General features: G+C 42.9%; 1 protein-coding gene across 3 annotated transcripts in view; it reads right to left on the bottom strand.

Moving 5' to 3' along the window:
- B3gat2 (beta-1,3-glucuronyltransferase 2) overlaps positions 1-21898 on the bottom strand; it is a 65280-nt gene that overhangs the window by 10063 nt on the left and 33319 nt on the right. For 2 of the 3 annotated variants that reach the window (XM_074080258.1, XM_020167287.2), the window contains exon 2: positions 21258-21402. In XM_074080258.1, coding sequence (XP_073936359.1) covers positions 21258-21402 — 145 coding nt within the window. Of the gene's footprint in view, positions 1-18430; positions 20389-21257; positions 21403-21898 lie in introns of those variants that run through there. The other variant, XM_074080273.1, reaches the window with a different exon arrangement.

Genomic DNA, 21898 nt, shown 5'->3' with positions numbered 1-21898 from the left:
ATGTAAAAGATGCTGTCACTGATAAATGTGACTTGACTTCTTTCTTTACAAAAGAGTGCTTTTTTATTCCTTTTTCTTGCCTAATTGCATTGGCAACGCCTCCATTACAATGGTGAATACAGGTGGCAGGAGGCCATCTTTGCATTTGATCCTTAGGAAAAAACTTTCAGTCTTCAACTATTAAGAGCGATGTTAGCTCTGGGTTTTTCATGGATGTATTCTATCAAACAGGAAATTTCCTTCACCTAGTTTATTGATCTTCTGTCTGGTGTTTTAATCATGAAAAAAAAGTTGAATTTTGTCAGATGTGTCTGTCTTTCTGCATCTATTGACATGATAATGTGTCTTTTGTCCTGTATTCTACTGATGTGGTGTTAATTTTTGTGTCTGACTTAACCTTCCTCTCCAGGATGATCCCATCTGGTTATGGTGTACAATATTTTCTATGTGTGTTAGATTCACTTTAACATTTTATTTAGGATTTCGGCATGTCAAAAGGGATACTAGTTTACAGGGTTTTTTTTCCCTTCAGTTACATCTTTGGTATCAGGGATATTGGTCTGACATACTGACTTTAAATGTTCTAATTTTTGGAACTGTTTGCAAAAAATTACAGGTAATTTTTCTTTCTATGTTTTATAGAACTCACCAGTGAAGTCATCTGGAACTAGGCTTCCTCTGGGGAGAGTGGTTGGTGCTTTGCTAATTCAGTTGCTCTCCCTGTTACAGGTCTACTCAGATTTTCTATTTTTCTGAGTGAGTTTTAAGTCTTCCCGTGAATCTGTTGTCATTTGATTTGAGTCATAATTTTTCATAGCATTTTCTTATACACTTTTAAGGCTTCTGTAAGGTTAACAGAAATGTACCTGCTTTTATTCCTGATTTTACTAATTGAGACTTCTCTATCTTGGGAAGTCTACCCAAATGTAGGTTAATTGTTCTTGTTCATTTATTTATTCATTTTTGGCAGTATTAGAGTTTGAACTCAGAGCCTCGCTCTTGCCAAGGGTGCTCTACCATTTGAGTACCCAGCCCTTTTTACTTAAGCTGTTTTTCAGATAGGATCTTCTGTTTTTGCCTGGGGCAGGCCTCGGACCACAATCTTATTACCTATGGTCTCCAGTATAGCTTGGATTATAAGCATGCATCATCACACCTGGGTTGTTCATTGAGATGGGGGGGGTCTCCCTAATGTTTTGCCCACACTGGCCTCAAACCATGATCCTCTGATGTCTGCCTCCCATGTAGCTGGAATTATAGGCATGAGCCACTGTGCCTGGCCAATTTCATTTATTTGTGAAGACTATTTGGCTTGATTTTCATCTATTGCTTTTCTACTCTGTATATCACTTATTTTGCTATAATCTAATCTTTTCCTCCTTGCTGCTTACTTTTGGGTTTAGTTTGTTTCTCTTTTTCTCTAGCTTTTTTTATTAGATTATTTGTTTGAGGTCCTTTTTTGCATACAGGCACTTGAAGCTATAAATTTGCCTGCAAGCACTATCTTAGCTGCACCCCAACTGTTTCAGTATTTTGTAATTGAATTTTCATTCAACTTTTCAATTTCCCTCATGATTTCTTCTTTGACCAACTGGTTATGTAGGAATATATTATTTAATATCTAAAGGTAACATTTAAATTAGCAGTATATTTTTCATTTCCTTTGCAGTATTGGTTTTTAATTTAGTCCATAATTTAGACTATATCTTAGTCTAGTTTCTGTTGCTGTAACAAAACACCTGGTATGCATGAGTTATAACAAACTAAAGTTTATTTAATTCATGGTTCTGAAGGTTGTAAAGTCTAAGGACACAGTGGTGGCATCTGGCGGGGGTATGAGAGCACAGTGGAAGGTAAGGCAAGCAGGCACACAAAGGGTAGCCTTGGTCTTCAAAGAACTCACTCTGCAACAGCTGATCCAGTCCTGATAGCAAGAGCTCACACACATGTTCCACCATCGATTGTGATGTGTTCTTTCACAGCCATGAGAGACTCCTTCCCAGGGCTGGGATGTAGCTCAATGGTAGAGCTCTTTTTCTACTTGTGCAAGGCCCTGGCTTTGATCCCAGCACCACAAAACAACAAGAAGCCAGGGCTCCTTCCTGATCTGTCATTTCCAAAGAAGCACACAGAACAGGAGTGGCCACATTTACGTCTAATTATAATTGAGACTATTTCTCTTCTGATGCAGAGAGGTGAGAAAAAGCATGGTTCGTTTGCTAAATCACACCATTAATCTGCCCCAGAATGCTAAGTGACTTTTCATGATTGCTTCGGGGTGAAACCTCTTAAAATTACTGCCTAATTTTTTAAACTACTCTAAAGCTATGTACAACCATTGTTCTCTGTGGATAGAGAGCAAACCCCTGCACTTCTAGGAAGTATTCTTTATTTGCTCTATAAACAATTCATTTAAACTTCCACTCCAAAGGCAACAGAGTACCACAGAGCACTAAATCTTCTAAGAAATAATCATGATGAACAAGGGAGGAAAACTTGATCCTAACAACCCAATATAGATTCAGGAACCTTAATTAACCAAGTACTAAAAATACTCAGCAATGTTTTTCTAGCAGGAATGCCTAGCTCTGAAGCTTGAGGGTGGGGACTGATGCTATTGGCTCAACATAAAAAAAATTAATGGGAAGTGAGCCACCATGCATGCTGTGAACAGCAGACTCGATGGCTGTGTGCTGGTGTGACAGTCACCATTTCATGCTTGTTTCACCTTTGAGATTTTCTTTCTTTTGCAGTACTGGGGCTTGAACCCAGGGCCTTCACCTTGAGCCACTCCACCAGCCCTGTTTTTTGAAGGGTTTTTTTCGAGATGGGGTCTCACAAACTATTTGCCTGGGCTGGCTTTGAACCACAATCCTTCTGATCTCTGCCTCCTGAGTAGCTAGGATTACAGGTGTGCACCAGCAGCACCCAGTCCTTTTCCTATTTTTTTAACTACATTTCAAAGTGGTGCCATTAGAGATTTTCTCCTTTACATTCTCCATGGGATTATTAAATGGGTCACACTAAGTCACTGTAGTTCAACCCAGAAAGCAAGATGGAGAAGAGACCTGTGTCCTCCCCAATCCCAGTGAGATAATTTTTCAACGTTACTCTCAGGTATTCAATCGTGAAGCTATCACTCTTGCATCATCTCTTCGTGCTCTGTGGGAGCTGTGTTGGTTTCTAATTTGAACCCTTAAGAAGTTCCTAAAGATCTACTTTAATAAAACAGTGCGGCACTACAGAAAGGTGGTTGAGTGAAAGCTTTTAACCCCAAGGCACCTAGGTTCAAATCTCTATGCTGCCACTTACTATTAAACTGACTTGCTGAAGTATTTTCACTGTGCTGTGCCTAGGTTTCCTCAAATGTAGAATGGGGGTAGTTATTGAAATTCGTTAAAATTTTTTAAGTGATATAATTTATATTTATTACTTAACACTAGTTTAGGTCCACTTAGCTGATGTGTTTCTAATTCTTTTCTTTGAATGAATGTACATTAGCATTCCATGGCAGGTATGCACCGTAATTTATTCATGAATTCTCCTAGTAATAGCATGGATTTTGTTTTCAGATATTATCTTTTCACTTAAAAATTTTTTTTATTATTGTTGTGCTGGGGATATATTGTGACATTATAAAACTTCTTACAATATATCATACTTGAATTCACCCCCTCCACCATTCTCCCTTCTCTCCCCTCTCCCCATTCCTGGAACAGGTCTCATTTCTCCATTTGCATACAAGTGTTCACAGTATTTGCACCGTATTCACCATCCCACACCCTTTTGCCACCTCCTCCCGCCTCCCACTAGTACCAGCACCCCAGGCAGGAGCTGTTCTGTCCTCCTGTTCTCTGATTTTGTAAAAAGCAAATGACATTTTTGTTTGTTTAAGATAGCTCTATAGGGTGTTTCCTTATGACATTTCCATGGGTATGTGTATTACTGAATAAGAAGCACATACAACAGACCCTGGAACACAAAGTAAGCAGTCACGTTATGTAGCATCTTCAGATAAACTGCCTTCCCTCCCATCCCCTCCCCTCTCTTCTCTTCCTCCCTCCCCTCCCTCCCTTCTTTCCCACAGTACTAGAGTTTAAACTCATGGCTTTGTACTTTCAAGGTAGGGACTCTATCACTCGAGCCATTCCTTTTTAATCTGGTTATTTTGAAGATGGGGTCTCCTTTTTGCCCAGGTCAGCCTGCACCATAATTCTGTTACACAATTCCAACTGAAGTTGGAATGACAGGCAAGCTATCACGTCTAGCTTTTTTTTCCATTGAGATGGGATCTTGCAAACTTTTTGGGGGTGGCCAGGGCTGGCTTAGAACTGTGACCATTCCAATCTCAGCCTCCCAAGGAGCTGGGATGACAGGCATGTGTGAGATGGAATCTTGAAAACTTCTTTTTTTTTGACCAGGTGGCCTTGAACTGAGATCCTCCCAACTTCAGCCTCCTAAGTAGCTAGGATTACAAGAATGAACCACCAGCACCCAGCTAAAGATCTTTCTTATTCAATAATCTGGTTCTAAGTAAGTCATTTATAACATTATTCTAAGTAACCTTATTTTTTCCTTTTCATGCTGCCTGAGTCACTATTATTCACTCATTTGAAAAAAACTTTATACTCACATTGTCTATAGCACTGATGACACAATACTATGTAAGACATGGTCCTTGCCCTACAGTAACTCCTAGTGTACATAGAAAAGTAGACCTGGACATAGCTGTGTCAGAAATGCCACAAAAGAGGGAAATTCAAAGCTGTGGCCACAAACCCTGGAGAAGCGGGCGCCATGGAGGTGCAGCGAGGAGGTGTTTCAGGACAGAGTGAAATCGGATGGAATTTGAACATCGTCTGTCCACATAGAGGAAGGAGCAGAGTTCCCAGGTTGGAGTACTGGCAAGCATGGGTCTCAGGCATACCCCCTTGCTACACCCAAGTCTCTGCACCCCAATCTGCAGCAGGTGACAGTGGCCACTGACCCAGATCAGAAGTCAGCTTTAGACAATTCTCCTGGCAGCTGAGCAGAAATAGCATGAAGTAGAGAGCCCAGCCACCAGGCCCTGCACTGGGCTGTCCAGGGAGAGATGACAGGTGGGGTCTCCTGTAGGTGAAGTCTGGCAGGGTAGTACAGGACACTGGGGGCCAGGAAGAGCTTACTGGGAATCACAGGGGAAGAAGCCACTTGGGCCTGGAGCAGGGAGGCAGGGCCTCCCTCTCCCTGCCCTGCAAGGCCCAGGTTCTTCCTGGATTTCACCCAGGCCCTCTAACCATCGAGGCCTAGCCCTGAATGAACATCTGAGTCAGCCCACACTCTATTCTTTGAAAACGTCTTTCTCTTTCCTCCAAAAGGGCTTTGAAAATGTTGATAGTTCGTACATACAAAATCCTGCAGCTATACCTTACTGTATCTTGCCTTTGAACCTGGTGTGGTCTGAAGATCTATGGCCAGGCTACGTCTGACACAGACACCAGGTGGTCCCCAAGGCATTTGTTCCCAAGAGTCACTACCTCCCTCGACTTCGGCCTCAACACAATCTCCTTGGATTGTGTTTATTCACAATGAAGTGTGGGGCAGATGCCCTCCTAAGAGGGCACAGGCCACAGCTGAGACAGCCTGGGCAGATGTATCCTTCCTGTCTTTCTGTGGGTAGCCAAGGTCTTGGTGCCCCGCAATCCTCTCTGCAATAGCTGCCTGGCCAAATTTACAGAGAGGCAGCCCAGGGACCAGGCTCTGAGCAAAGGTCCAGCCCAGGACGGTCACCCCAAACCACCAGCTGTCACCAGTGTGACCACAGTCACCTACTTGTCAATGTATCTGATGCTGTACCCCTCTTCAGGATTGTTACTATCCAGTTTGCTATCTGTTAGCGTCTTGTGCTAGTGCTTTGGACCTGTACAGGCTTTTTCCTAGTGGCCTGGTACAATTTCAATCTTCATAACCATGAAACACTGAAATAGAGATGCATTCTGTGTGTTGAATGCAATGTTTTATGGACAGATTAAATCAAGTTTTTCCATTTTCTATAGGCTTCTATTTATTTAAATCTTTAAACCTTAGAAAAGTGTGTGAATCACATCTATGATTATGGCTTTGAAGGCTTCTCTATTTTACGTGTATCTGCTGTTAATTTTTAAAATTATTGATGTTTGATACAATGGTTGATGAATATTACACTTTTGTGGCACAGTAAGCCCACTTTATTACTACACACGGTTTAACCAAGCATAGTAAAAAAAAATAAAAATATCAAAAGACATTTGACAATTTTAAATTCGTGTGCTTGCATTACACAGCTCAGTTGGTGCAGAGACGCTCTCAGACTTGCACTGTCGTCAGTTGTATTCAAATCATTGTAAGATCTGCTGAGTGTTTCCCTGCCCTTCATTTTATGAAAATACTGTAAGACCCCAAAAAGCAAGGTCAAAGTTAATATGCTTAATTGAAGTAATAACGTGAAAATGTGAGACTTGTTGGGAAGTGTCTGCTGTATACACAGCCTTCATCAATATTCCTTTTCTCATTCAGTATTGCTTGTCTTGACCTGTACCTGACACAGCGTGCTTACCCTTGTTGCTGCCTGTTCCTCCTGTGAGATCTTACCTCATTCTGTCATGTAAGTTTTATGTGTGGCTTTTATAACAAATACAACTTTGTTGCTCAGAGCAATTCAGTTTTGTTACTCAGAGCAATTCAGTTTTTTTTTTTTGCACTTATTGTGGTTATAATGTGTTTTGTTTTATCTTTATTTATTACATGCATTTCTTTCTCATTTTCTGACTTTGAGTTCATTGGAATTTTTTCTTTGCTCTAATAATTTAAAAGCTTTTCTTTTATTCTAGTTGTGATTACCTTATGAAGTCCTTAATGCATTTCACATGTCTAAGATATTATCAAGAATTGACATTTCTTCCTAATTATCAAGAATTAAATCATCTGGAAACCCCTCCCCCCACAAGGAGCCTGCATCTGTAGAGAGCTTTTAGTCTCTTGCCTCCCCCCACCAGGTGGTGCTCCTTAAATAGGCTGAAATTGTTCTTTGAAGATTTCATTTTTTAGGACTGGAGGTGTGGCTGAAGTGGTAGAGCACTGGCCTAGTAAGCATAAGGCCCTGAGTTCAAACCCCAGTACTGCCAAAAAAAAAACAAAACACCTACTTTATTTTTATATCATTTCTCTTATTTCCAGATTCTGACAGTGTTGGTCAGCTTTTTTGTTGCTGTGACACCTTAGCAAACAACTTAGAGTAGGAAAGTTGTATTTTGGCTCCTGGTTTTAGTCCATGGTTTGGTCCTGAGAGGAGACCAAACATCATGGCAGAGAATGTGCTGTAGAGCAGAGCTCCTCACCACATGAGGTCCAAGAAGTGGACAGATTGTAGGAGTGATGGGAGGGAACCCGGGTCAAGGTGCCCCCTTCCAGAGCACAGTCTCGTGACACACTCCCCCAATTAGGCTCCACCCTCCACAGTTCCACCATCTCCCAATAGTCTATTCAAATTTTGAATCCATCAATGGATTAAGCCATTGGCCAAGTGATGTCCTTGAGATTTCCTCACTCTGTAAAAGCTCCACCTCTGAACAGTGTTTGCATGGGGAGCCCAAGCCTTCAATACATAGTGATTAAGGAGGACACCTCATATCCAAACCATGACACCAACTGCTGTTTTAAACTTTACAACACGTTGGTTATTATTCAGTCTTCAATGTAAAGAAGGCACTGCTCATTACTTTCTCTAGTTTAAGTATCTACCCACTTTTGAGTTCTCTACTCTAACTGGCTTTGATTAAAGTAGTTTTGTTAATTTTCTTTGTTTTGAGAACAATATCTAGAGTGTCTCTTTTGCCTTTACATGGTCCAAATGACTTCACTAGGCACAAAATTCAAGGATCCATTTCTTTTCCTCAGAACTCAAATCATCCTCTTCCATTAGTCTGTATCATTTAGTGGTGCAGAAATTAACACCTGTCTGATTTCCCTCTTTCAGAGGGTGTGGGGAGCAGAGTATGAGAAGTATATGAAAATTTGACATAAGCACAGCTATGTCAAATAATCTGTTGGTTGACTTTGGCACAGCCCCTGCCACAGAAGGGGACAAGGGCAAAATTCAGTACAGCTGCTTTTCCTAAGATGTTTATGTTCAGAGAGTAGTGATCGCAGGTTCCTCCTGTTCCCAGTAACTACATTGTCACCCTCCCACCTCCCCTCGAGAACTATTGCTCCACCTCCTGTTTGCCACTGTATATAATAGAATCACTGGAGGTGGATGGGGGCTGTTGTGTGTCTCCATCCGAGGACCCAGTCCACCTGACCCCAGCTTTCTGCATGTCTGTCTTCTGTCTTTTGTCCTTTCTTAATCTCCTGTCACTCCCAGTTAGGTTTGTAGGATGAGCTCACACATGTCGTGAGAATAGGGAAGGAGTTTTTTTTCTGCCTCTGAAAACCCTTAGGATATTTGTGCTTTTAAATCCTAGCATAATAGTTCTAACTTGAGATTTCTTCATTTATTAAACAAAAACATACATACCAGGCAAAGTGCTAGGGACTGGTAAGCAAAGTCAGTCATAATTTCGATCTTAGAGTTATTTTAGTTCCAGGTGTAGCTTGGGAGGGAGATGAAATACTAACTGGCCGGTGCACACATGGTGACAAGAGCTACAAAGGGTGCGTGGTGCTGGTGAGGAAATTTGATGGAGGCTGGCAAGGTGGATCTGGACAGTGAAGTTGGCGACTACAGGATGGGGAGGGGTGAGGAAAGCATGCGTGAATGGCCTGGGGTGATGTGGGGACCACGTGACCTGCAGTGACCAAGAGGAAGATGATTTGAGGGAGGCTGGGGGAGCAGGGACACCATACCTCACAGCACTCAGGAGCCACAGAGCAACCGAGTACAAGGGAAGTGACTGAAAGGTTCTAAGCAGGAGTTGGACAGGTCAGCAAGGACATCACTGGAACAAGAACAGAGGCTGTGAAACTAGTTAGCTGCTCCCTGCTGGTCTAGATGGACTGGCAGCAGGATATAGGGGGCAGTGCAGTGGGAGACTGGAAGAGACACTGAAAAGTGGACCTGACTATGAAGAGTGCATGGGATAGGTCACATGCCTGTGCATCCTGAGAACTAAGGGCCAGACGTGGGCGGGGGCGGGGGTGTGAGTATGGCCGCAGTGGTGATGGAGGCCAAATGGCATCTGTCACCGAGCATTTGCTGTGAGGCAGGCATTGCTGTGGAGCCACTGTGCGCTAACTAACTCAGTCCTCACAAATGATCACCATGGAGACACAATTATTACAACTTCAAATGAGGAAACTGAGGCAGAGAAGGGTGAACTTGCCTTAGGTCTATCTCACTCCTAGGATAAGCAGAGCTCAAATTCAGACCTGGCAATGGAGCCACTCTCAAAACTCAGGTGTTAAAGGAAATGGTGTCCTGTTTCTTTCCTGATGTTTCTTTCATATACATTAATTTTATTTTCTAAGTCTGAAACCCTGATTGAACACACTGGATTTGTACTCCAAGTGTCTTTTTTTCCCCCAAACACATTTCTATCTTTTGTTCTTTGCCTGGTTTTTTGGTAGAATCCCTGGAGTGGGGTTTCACCCATATTGGAATCCCTCCAAGAGCACTTAAGCTACTTTACAGTCGCCATCCCACTTGGGTTTGTCCTGAACTGCACAAAAAAAAGAAGGATACCTATTCTTCAAATACTCTTTCATTACCAATGCCACCTCTTGTTTTATGATATCACACATCCTTAAAAAGGTACAGAGACAATAGTGTACCTTTTCCCTACCAGAGGCTGGGTAGAGTAGGGAGAAGGGAACAGGGAGAAGTTAGTTGATACAGAATTGCAATTTGAAAGAACAAGTGCTATGCCATCTGCCTAGCAAGTATGAAATACCAGTACCACCCAAAACAAATGAGTTCTAGTGTTCTACAGCACAATGACTTTAGTTAACAATAATACAATGTGTATTCAAAATAGCTAGAAGGAGGATTTTTAAATGTTCTCACCACAAGAAATGAAGTGCTGGATTTGCTAATTTACATATTGTATACATGGACCAAAATATCATACTCCATAAATGTGTAAAATTATGTGTTAAAATTATTTATTTAAAAAAATAGACCCAATGTGCATTCTCAATGGATATAGGTAATCTTTTTGCTCATACTGTTGGCAACTTTTCATTTACTAGGATACAATTTCCTTCCCTGTGCCCAAATTCCCTTCTTGCTCGATCAACAGAAGCATCTTCTATGTAAATAATTCTAAGGAACACTCCCAAGCTTGGTACCGAGTCCCTTTTGAGACCACCAGCCTGACTCAGTAGGTGGCCTGGGAGGGGGTTGTGACCACCAATGACTATCATGAACCACAGGAAAAGAAGACACAGTAGATTCTGACCACATACACAGGCTGCTCTAATCCCTAGCTACACCTTGTAATCACCTCAAGACTGAATAAAAACAGTGACACCCCTCCACAACAATGTCCCCTACATACACACCAGGCCCCACCCCCAGAGAGTATGGTGTGATTGGTCAGAGGTGGATCCCATATATGGAGATTTTCAAAGCTCCCTTGGAAATTCTAATGTGAGACCCACTGGATCAGACCCTCCTCAAGAGCTCTGTGGAGTGCAGCTTGGCATCCTCCCTTTCTGAAGCTCACCATTAAGAAATAATGGCAATTTTGTCTCAGAAGGAGTAAGAAGACTTTTCATTTTGAGAATCCTTAAACTAGAAAATGAAAACAAGTTAACATTAATGAAGTCAGCAAACATTATCCACACTACTGTTGTCAGGTGCTATGCCCTACCTGGAAACACAAGGAGGAGAGGCTGCAGTCCTCTCTAAGTGGCAGCCAAGACTGGCAATGCAGGGAGCAGGGGTGACACCTTGTGGATACACATGTTAAGTGCAGGCTTCTAGGGGACCCAGTAGGAGAAGCCTCTATGCTGGATAGAAAATCAGAAAGACTCCTTAGAGAAAGCGGCTGCTGGATCACTGTTGTCTTGAAGGGAGACTAGAAATTAGCCAGGCAAACACGGGAAGGAAGTGGAATTTGTATGCTGGGTTACAAGGCAGCTCATGTGACTCTCCATGGCCATGGGCCCATCAGCTTAGAGCAAGGCCGGCTGACCCCAGCAGTTGGCCATGTTGGGGAATGTGAAATGAGGTGACATAGTAGAGCATGTGGGATTGGGGTGATTATGGCTGTTCAGGGAGGCCAGGAGGAATGCTGGGTAACATTAACTTCAACCCCAGTGCCGAGAGAAGTGTCACAGCAGCCAGTCCATGTGCCAAGGGCAACTACATTACCCATGCAGGGCAACAATCCTCAACCCTAATTACTTACATGAATAGTCTAGTTACCTCTATCAGATTCCAGATGAAAATTATATCTGCAGATGTTCTCAGGGAGGTCAAAGTAGTGAAAAAGGCATTCTCGCCCTTGTGACTCAATTAGAAAAAAATGAGGATCATTCTTTTAGGTCTTTCTGCATGTGTCATGAGTAACTTGTGCGGTGAGTACGTGCTGTGTTCCACACTAATTCACTCCCGGGGACACACTGGCACTCATGCCACACCAAACACCTTGCAAATCCAAATGTTACAAATGGCATTTTCTTTTGCAAGCTCAAGTGCTTCTGTTGGTTTCTTTAGTTGTTCAGCTAGGAAATTATAAAAAATGCACACATATCTGCTCCCAAACAACTCCTTAATGATCTTCTATGGTTCTGTTCTTCTCTTATTGATCACTCTCTTTTTGGGCTATTTCATCTAAAGCAAGGGCCAGCATTCATCACAACATAACATGCCAACCTGCCAGGAGAGAAATGAAGCCCATGCGTCCTGAGCAGAGTTTGCGTGTTCTTGGATACTACCTTTAGAGTGAAGTAACGTGGCCAAAGGCAAGAACAAACTCCAACACTCACAAAACAGCAGGAACGCTTGCACAGATACTCATTTCAACCTCACTGCAAATCAGAGGGCAGGTGATATATCCCCTGTTCTCCAGGTGAGGAAATGGATTATGTTGGATCTTCATGCTTACAGCTCTTTATGCCTGAGAGGGACCTGGGAGTCAGGGGATCCTCACAGCCCCAGCTGCCCACCTGTGATAATCAAACAAAACATCAACCTGGTTCATCCAAACCAATCAGCTGAACCCAATGGCACCATCTGATCTTGTTTCTGGGTGAAGAATTATAACTTATCACTGAGTGTCTTCATTTCTTATTAGGTGCTTTGTATGTGATGACTTATTTCATTTCCCCTATTCTGCAGATGAAGAAAGTGGAGACTCAGAGATCAAATCCCTTGGCTATAAGTGGGAGGCCCCCTCTGTAAGCACAGGGACTGAACTTTGAATCCAGGTCTTACTCACTTAATCCCTGTGCAACCGTGGACAAGGTTACCTAGCATGTCTAAGCCTTAGGGTCCTTATACTGAAATAAGGAAAATAAAACTAGCATCTCTCTCAACATGTGGAGTGAGTATTAAATGAGACTGCACAGATAGTCCCTAGGAATGCCTGGTAAATGCTTAGCAAACAATATAAAATTATTGAGTCAGGTGGAGTTCTCTGATCTAAGGAAGAACATTAGGTTTTCAAAGTTCTTAGTCCTGAAAGATGCTTTATTCCATTGATACCTTGAGGGAAATTCCAGTACATACATCCAGAGTGGCTAGACTTGAAGTTGGATGGAGCCCTGCAACCCTTGGCTCACTTTCTGGACAGCCCTGACAGGGCTCTGTGGATACCTCCCACTCCACCTCAGCCTGGGCCAGTTCCCTCAGCAGCTGCACCAGAGAAAGTTCCCTGCTATGAGCCCCACACACACAGGTACTCCCTACCCACACACCCACACTCATTCCACACAGCCATGGCCACAGTACCTGTAGAAGGACAGATGTGCTAGGGAGGTTACTGCCTGCAAGTCTCTAGAATGTGCCTCATTCTGCAAATGGCTAAGAAGTGAGCATCAGGTCACCTATTGTCAGAACACTTGGGCCTGTCAGGGCAAGACCTCCCCCTGCCAGCTGCATTTCTCTCCTGGGGACCCACACAAAACTCCAGTGACAGTCACACTGCACCAACCTAAGGTCCCTAGTCCCTGCACTAATAGGTACCATAAGCCACATGCTGAAAACATTCAATAACCTTATCTTCCTCATACAAAACATCCATGCATGGAAAACAGCAGGCTTAAATTACAAATGACTCCAAAGGAACAAGAAGGTTACTCCTCCCATTTTCTTGCAGTATTTATATTCATGGAGGAAAGTAAACTCCATTAAATTTGACTACTCATTTGGCTTTGACAGCCATCTGATCCAGGCCGGCTTTCAGTTTATCACAGTATTTTCTATCAAGAAGAGTTTGCCAAATAATCAACCCAGGTGTAGTTGCTGTTGACAGATATCAAGACAAAGGAGCCACTCTCTATAACTGTGATTTCCATGTTCCTGCAGAGCCCACTGAAGGACAGCTTCAGTGACTGGCCTGGAGTTACCCTTGGCCTTGGCTCCCCCACCTTTACTCTCGTCCTTTGTAAAAGCTTTCGCAAAAGGTCTGCCTAGAAAGTTGGCAAGGGGATGTGCTGTGAAACAGGACAATACTTGGCCCCTCTTGGGCCTGGAGCAATGGTACAAATAGGCTGCATTCTTCTGGGGAGGGGTAAGGGAGGGATCTCCAATGAGAAATGCAGTGCCACCGTGGTAAGTGCTATGGTGCACAAGTACAGGGGCTTACAGGTGTGGCAGATTATGATGGGGAGGGGACCATCTTAATCTGTGGTGTCAGCTAAGGCTCCCCTGGGAAGGTGGCTTGGGCACCAAGATCTGACAGATAAGTATGGCAGAACTAAGGAAAGCATTCCAGGTCCCAGTGTCTGTGGAGGCCTTGAGGTGATGGTCGGGATGTGGTGGTGGGGCAAAAGGAAAGGGTGACGCCAAGATCCAGCAGAAGGGAACAAGAGCACAGAGAGCAAAAGGTTACCAAGAATGAATCTGCATTCGTAACGACTCCTCCTGCTTCTGCTTTGCGGTAAAGTGGGGACTACAGAGGTCAGAGAGGGACACAGGAAGCCTGGGCAGGTGCCATGGCTGTACCCCTTTTCATTTCCAGTCTGTCCAGTCCACCAGGATGACATCCCACAATGCATGCTGAGACTGAAAACTTGAGTCAGGTAGTGTGATTTTTTTTTTTTTCCCTAATAGGCAGACTCCTAGTTTTACACAGCCAGTGTTCTGGTTAACGGACTGTTCTAATTACCCAGGATTACCACATTTTCTGCACATAAATTTTAACTCAAAGGGTAATACCAATTATACCAATTAAAAGTAAACCAAATTTAAATTTAACACATCAGTTATTGCCATATCATACGGCAGGAAAGGTGTTAGAAAGTTCTAAATGTCTACTGATTTATGAGCATAATCTGAAATGGCTTGTTAAAATTTTATGTCCCTAATAGCTGTGGTATTTAAGGCCTCCTGTCACCTCCTACCTCCTTACTGGGGCCTCATTCCCCCTACCCAGATGGCTGCATAGCCTCTTGGCTCACCCTCCATTCCTGCTGTACCTGCCTATATGGGGTTTTCAAACACATTCTAATCCCATCAGTCACCTACTTGAAATATTTCAAGGACTCTCCAATATCCACAGGGATAAAGTCAAACTTCTCATCCTCTCAATCAGCCCTCACAATCAGACTGCAGCATGTCTTTCCCTAAGAGCTACAGTCATTTGTTGTTCCCAAAATGTGTCGTGCTGTGACTGATCCTTGCCTGCTCTGATGGCAGGGACCAGCATTTATAGCACCTCTCAAGTATGACCTCATCCACAATGCCTTTCCTGAACCTGCCCCCAAAGAAGTTCTGTTTTCTCTCCAAATATAAGCCCCAAATATTGCATTTGTGCCTCATATTTCTTATCTCAAGGTAGAGTTAGTGTTAGGTGCCTAGGTCAAAAATGACTTGGGGGCACGGACATGGGCTATGGAGTCACTACAGGCTCAATGAGGTCTTGTGCTCAGTAAGCATCAAATTCAGACAAATGTCACTTCTCCCTGTTAACATCCAGCAGATGGTCAACTCCAACAACTGTTCCCTACAACCAGTTCCTGGTTTCCTTACTAATCTCACCTTTAACCAGGGAGTAAGTGGTGATTCTGCCCAGGAGAACATGTTGTCTATAGTTCTGGCTCTGCCCCCTCATTTCCTCTCCTTTGGGACAGTCAGCATTTTATTTTTCTTAAAACACCAACTTCTCCATTGTTAAAGAAAACAAACAAACAAAAATCTATTCTCCTCTTCAGATTGCCAATGTCTCTCTTCCCTTCTCACTGTTGCCATGTTCCCTGAAAGGGTCATCTCTGGTCCCCCTGCTCTTGGTCACCCTCCCCATTTCTGGCCCTATACCCATCACCCCCCCTACTTCCACTAGAGGTTTGGGGCCTTTGAAGTCTCTGGAGACCAGAAAGTATACCAGCTGGAAAAGATGGTGATAAGCCAGAAGTTAGGAAGGAGTTAAGTGTCAACAGAAACAATAGTATAAATAGGATGGACCTCCTCCAACAATTTCAATCCTTAGAATCAGAACCTGACAAAAATCACACAGCCTTTGAGTTGAAAGGACCTCAGAAACCATCCCACTCTGCTTCTCCCAATGCACACCCCCAAGTGGACCTCCTGGCCTTGTTGTATCTCCACACCAGCCCCTGTCATCTCTACCCTGCTAAAACAGAACCTCTTCAATCTTTTCATGGATAAATCTTCTCCCCCTTTGCTCTACTGAAATCATAACTTTCCTCAATTCTGCAGAACTTTTACTGAATTCAGCCCCTTTATTCTCCCGCATGTCCCTCGTTTCAGGGACAAGTCTTGCCATGAACCAGCACAATGACACTGCCTGTGTGCTGTGGCTCTCACACTCCCACACTCCCAAGGACTCTCCTCTTCTACATCCATGACATGAGACATCTAACAACCAAGTTCAAAAGCCACCCACCTCTTCTCTCTGTAGTTGTTACCGGTCTACCCCAACACCCTCTGTTCAGCCTCCTCTCCTTCCTTGATCCCTCCCCAGAAGCCACTTTAAGTGACTGTTCCCGAGGATGCAATCCCAGACAGCAGCACTCGCCCTGTGTGACCGCCTTCATTCTCAGGGCTTGGAGACAGTCATGTCCACAGGCCACCAGGCCAGAGAACTAGGAGACCTCTGACACTCAAGAAACAAGTCATGATCACAACTCATTTTCATCAGTCATGAAAAACCGCAAAGACAAAGCGATTCTGAGCCATTGCTTAATGTATGTTTGCGTTTGTGGATGAAAACATTAGTACAATAGAGATGCAGAAGCCATACTTCTTTACTATAGGAAAGTCACTCTCTGCTGAGCCTGGGGTATAACAAAAAAAAAAAATTGTCTGGTGTTTGGACAGAGTTCCTTCAGGAGCTTCTAAAGCCCTTGAAATTTCTTGAGTGACAGGAGTATCTTCGTTATGTTAATGAGGTGGCTTATGGTGGACCCTATGTAGCTTCAGGTTGGGGTCACTAGAAAGACCATGACGGGGAACTTTGGATCAGTCCAAACTCTTGGGAGAAAACCTAGAAACATTTCAATCACAGCCAATGATTTAATCTATCATCATACAAAATTAAGCCCCCCCGCCAAAACCCTGTACAGGGAGCTTCCTGGTTTGTAAACACTGATAGGCTGGGAGGGTGATTCCATGAGGAAAGGACACAGAAAGTCCACTTTCACCCTCTTCCCACCTGGTTCTAATTGTCTCTTCATTTGGCTGGTTCTAATCTGAATCCAGTATAATATAACTATTTTGGTAAATACAACATTTTTCTGAGTTATAGGCAGTTGGTCAGAAGTGCAGGTGGCCTGGGAATCCCCAAAACGTGGCTAGTGTCTCTCAGTGCCCTATAACTTGTGGGGGGGTCTGTACCAACTCCAGGTGATTAGTGCCAAATCCAACCCAGCTGGATTTGTATCAGAATAGAGTGCCTACTGTGTGCCAACTCAACTGTGTGATCATTATTAATTCCTGAGTTAATAACAGGGTAGATGTTAACATTGAGAATTCAAAATAAGTATTCCACCATTAAGTTCTGAATTTAAATACCTCTATACCATCTGGGTAGGCTAAAAATTACCTTAAGGTCAGTTTTTTTGAGTAGTGGCTTTAACTGACATTTCCTTAGAAGTGGCCAAAATGGATGCCATTTGAAAGTGATTCCCTGCTCTTAAAGCAGAGCTAAGACCTTCATGTGGGCTTTCTCACTTTTAGCCAACTGTCAGAGGCCTGAGCTTTTCTAGGAATTAAAACCTGAGGCAGAGCCCTGCAGAAATGCTACAAGGTCGTGCTGGCTTGGCAGAGTGGTGTAGCCACCAATCGAAGCCAACTGCATCCTGCCACTCTGGCAGCCTCCGATGTCTTCTTTCCATCTGGTGGGCAGTACGTTCATTTGTTATAATGATTAGAAAGTTAAAAAATTTCCCCAGTAGAATATAATCTTTACTTCTGCCATTAACACTGTACACACAGGAAGTTTCAGAGCAGAGTTTCATGTTATCTGAGAACAAAACATCAGCACCAGGAAAGAGAAAAATCTAAGAACTACCTAAATGATGTGAAGCATCACAGTGAACTTCCAGGGATGGGCATGCCATGGCTTCTCAAAAACACAAACAAGTACAGCTCTGAGGACTCCTGATAAATGTGCTCAAAGCAAGACAGCTGCAAAAATGTCACATTTTGTCTCTTTAAGTTTCATGTTTCCTAATCAGCTTAGCAAATGCAAGAGAGACTCAAACTCCAATATAGTCCTCTTATTCATCTAGACCAGAGCATGGCTAAAGCAATGTTCCTCCAGCTGTCAAGGGCACAGTGGTCCTCAGCTTTCTTCTCTCGGTACAGAGATCCTGAATATGTGTGGGTGTGTGTGTGTGTGTGTGTGTGTGTGTGTGTGTGTGTGTGTCAGAGAAAGAGAGAGACACATACACAGGGAGAGACACATGGAACTTTAAAAGGACGAGGGAGGCCCTAGACATAAGGGCCTGAAAGGTCCCTTCCCCCTTCCCACAGAGAATCACTCAAATGTGAAAGCTAAACATAGCTGTGCATTGTCAAGTTTTAGAATTCAGTCATATTTCTTCAAAAACAGAATTATCATCTTATCAACTGCATCATTCACATTTATAGGCCTCCAAAAACGTCAACAATTTACTGAAAACAAAGATGTAAAGCAAGTTCACATGCGAAGTGAAGAAAATTAGTGTGGCAAAAGTTATTTTCTGAAAACAGTATAGAAGCTCCTCAGAAAACTAAAAATAGAACTGCCATATGATCCAGCGATTCCACTCCTAGGGATATACCCAACGGAATGCGACTCAGGTTACAATAAAGGCACCTCACACCCATATTCACTGCCTCATTATTCACAATAGATAAGCTATGGAAACACTCAAGAAGCCCCACTACTAATGAATGGATTAAGAAAATGTGATACTTATATTCAGTGGAATTTTACTCAGCCATAAAGAATGAAATTTTGTCAATTGCAGGTAAATAGATCTAAGTGGAGAACATCATCTTAAGTGAAGTTAGAGCCAGTTTGAGAAGGCCAGAAGTGGCATGCTTTCTCTCATATGTGGACTACAGACCTAATACAAATATAGCAATATTATGAAAAATGGGTCATGCTAAGGGGAGGTCACATATGATAGAGGAAGAGTAAGGAAGGAAGTTAAGAAGGTGAATATGGCTGGTGTACTCTATAAAAGAATGAATATAGAATTTTCAAACCTGTTGAAACAACCATAAGAAGGGGACTAAGACAGAAGAAAAATGGAGGAGATGAACCAATTCAGGTTGTAATACATATCTACATGGAAATGTCACAAGGAAACTCCCTGTGTAGCTATCTTAAATTTTAAAAATGGCATTTCTTTTTCTTTTACAAAATCAGAGAACAGAAGAGCAAAACAGGCCCTGTCTGGGGGGTTAGTACCAGTGGAAGGGGGGAGGAAGTGGGGAAAGGCAGGGGAGGATGAATATAGTGCTAACACGGTGTACACATGCATGTAAATGGAAAATGAGATGTGTTGAAATTGTTCCAGAAATTGGTGGAGGGGGGATAAAGGAGACAGCACAACAACAAATAATAACACATATAAAAAAAGAAGAAGAACCAAGAGAGCAAAGAAAAAAAAAGTTGTTTTCTTAAAGACAATATTTTATTCCTATTTTAAAATAAGAATGAGTAGATGGCAAACAACTCAAGTTTTATTATGATAGATATGCTTTTAATTGTGATTTGAAGATATATTGAAATGCACAGAAAAATCCAAACATTGGTCATGTCATGGAGAAAAATTTCCCATGGAGTTTAGCAATGAAAGAGAACTGACTATCTTACCATAGGCCAAGGCTAATGCACAAAACCCATGTGTCATTCTTGAATTTTAGAAATATCAACTTGTATACAAATTCAGGGGAAGCCAGTGCAAATATTCAACAAGTTTACTGGATACTTGATCTCCTTCCTAACATTCTTACATGAAAAACTGGGAAGTGTTAGCCAAGTTGCTCCCACCTTGATGTTACCCATGCCAGGTAACAGGCAGCAGGCTCGTGTGCAAGGAGACCTGCCTGGGGAGTCTGTCTTGAAACAAAGCCCTGAGAAAGATCAGGACCAAAGGTCTGCTGGCTGCTTTCACAAGGAGCCCTCACAAGTCAGTCCAGGGCCCTAAGCTTTCCTTTGCGCTTCCTATGGTGGGAAACTAGGAAAAGGAAGGATATATTAGAGGACCTTGGTGTCATCACACACAACCACCTTGTTTTACACAGGACACTAAGTCCCAGAGATGTAGAAGGACTTTCCCTAATGTTTTCTCAATTTTCTACTCAAGGGTATGCTATAATCAAGCAAGAGGTTTGATTTTCAAAATATACATTACGATTGACCTTCTATTTTCAGAGCCATGGGCTCAGACAGGACTGAAAAGGGTTTGTTTGTGACCTTCCAGTGTGGCTCACCTGCCTCTGTCTGCCTCCAGGTAAATGATTTGATTGAGATATCAGTTTAGCTCTGGGGCTTGAGTTGAGAGAGGGAAAGCAAGGTCAGGCAATGGAGAAGGGACCAGAGAGAGGGTGACTAGGGCAGGACAAAGTATCATGACACCCTAGGGTGTCAGAGACCACAGCACACAGTCCCACAGTCTTTTTTATGTCTATTCAATGTTGAAGAAAAATGGCATGTCTTCTCCCACGGGGCAGAGGATGGTCGACCCATCACAAAGCCGTCTATGCGAACTCTGCTCCCAGCTTACTCCTGGCATTCTTCACAGTCTTGCTCCCTTAAAACATATAGCACCATTGGAATAAAACTGGTGAGTCCAGGTCAGACGGCAGGCTTTGTGCCATCAGAATTCTGAGCATAGAGATTTTCACTGCGGTTGGGAACTACAAACAAAAAGACTGTCAGCAGAGGCTGACAGCCAGCCAGCGCTGGTGACTGATGCCATCAATTTTGAAGCCTTTCTGCCTTCATCTTCTAGATTATAGATGTCAGTGATTTTTTTTCTCCTGTCTAAGCCTCATGTTTCAAACTGCATTCTTCCACAGAGATCACAGGCATCATTTTATAGCACCCACAGAAAATGAGTCACTTCATGATAAAGCAGCATTTTAAAATTTGTGGTCTACTACAGGTCTAATTCAAGTCAGTTGGTTGGTCAGGGAATAAAACCTTTAAAACACAGTTATATTCAAAGTTAAAAAATGCCTAAAAAGATCCAGTAACCCAGTTTTGAATTTTAGTTATTCAATGTATCAATAAAGCACTAAATCTATTCATAAGCATTAACATGATGTCAATTTTAAATCATTAGATTTATTAATAAACATGATATATTTTAATGTATCTATCAGTTTTACAGAGAGGGGCACCAAAAAATTGCAGCTAACAGATCACTGGGAGGCAGGGCTGGCTGGGTCCAACCCAACGCCTGGCACATAAATGTTTGTTAAATGAAAGGGCCTGAGAGAGAATGAGCATTTTCTAATCAGTTCCATAATCAATTTCCACTTGAGTTAGAATCTATTTTGAATGGTCGAACATGACCTGATCTACGGTTTAATCCAGACTCTTTCACAGCCTCCTTCTTCTGGTGTGCCATTATAAATGGAAGCATCTGGCACAAGGGCCAGCAACCCCACTTCTCACCTGCCATGTCGATGGCAAAAGGCCTGTCTGCTCTCCAGCCGGTGTACCAGCCAACCACCTTGCCGTTTTCCACCAAGGGACGTTCATAGCGTCGCCCACCAACCAGGCCCACTGGCCAGACAGAAACCTTGCGTGTGGTCCGCATCTATAAGAGGGGAAAAAGATGTGATTGAAGGTTTCTTAGGGAAAAGCAGGGAGGACAGGAATGGGAACACATAGAAGGAATTGGGGGAGGGAAGCACACAGCACCACATTTTAAAGCCCGAAGGCTTCCAGGGTCCTGCTGTCACCTGGTGCCCCAGTTCACTGATGTTTGTCTGCCTCCGGCTTTGTGCTCAGAGTACATTTATCCAGTGGTGCAGGCTTAAGACAAAGAAAGTAGGTGTCAATACCTGAACATCACTTATTTGAAGCTAAGCTGTGACTATCAAATATTTTCTGTTTGTCTCAAAGTTGAATCTTTTAAACAACACCTCGTATGTTCTAAAGTGAGGAATCGGATTTCCCTTCAGGAGACTTCATGACTCACTTAGAGCAAAAATGTCACTTGGGGGAGCTACAGAATGTCCTTTCTCCAATTTTTTATTGCTATGGATACTTAGAAATCTTGGCCGGCTGAGCACCTGACAAGAACTCAGACA

The sequence above is a fragment of the Castor canadensis genome, chromosome 1 (assembly GCF_047511655.1).
Source record: "Castor canadensis chromosome 1, mCasCan1.hap1v2, whole genome shotgun sequence".
NCBI lineage: Eukaryota > Metazoa > Chordata > Mammalia > Rodentia > Castoridae > Castor > Castor canadensis.
The sequence above is the reverse complement of the archived record's forward strand: the minus strand, read 5'-3'. Positions and strand labels throughout refer to the sequence as shown.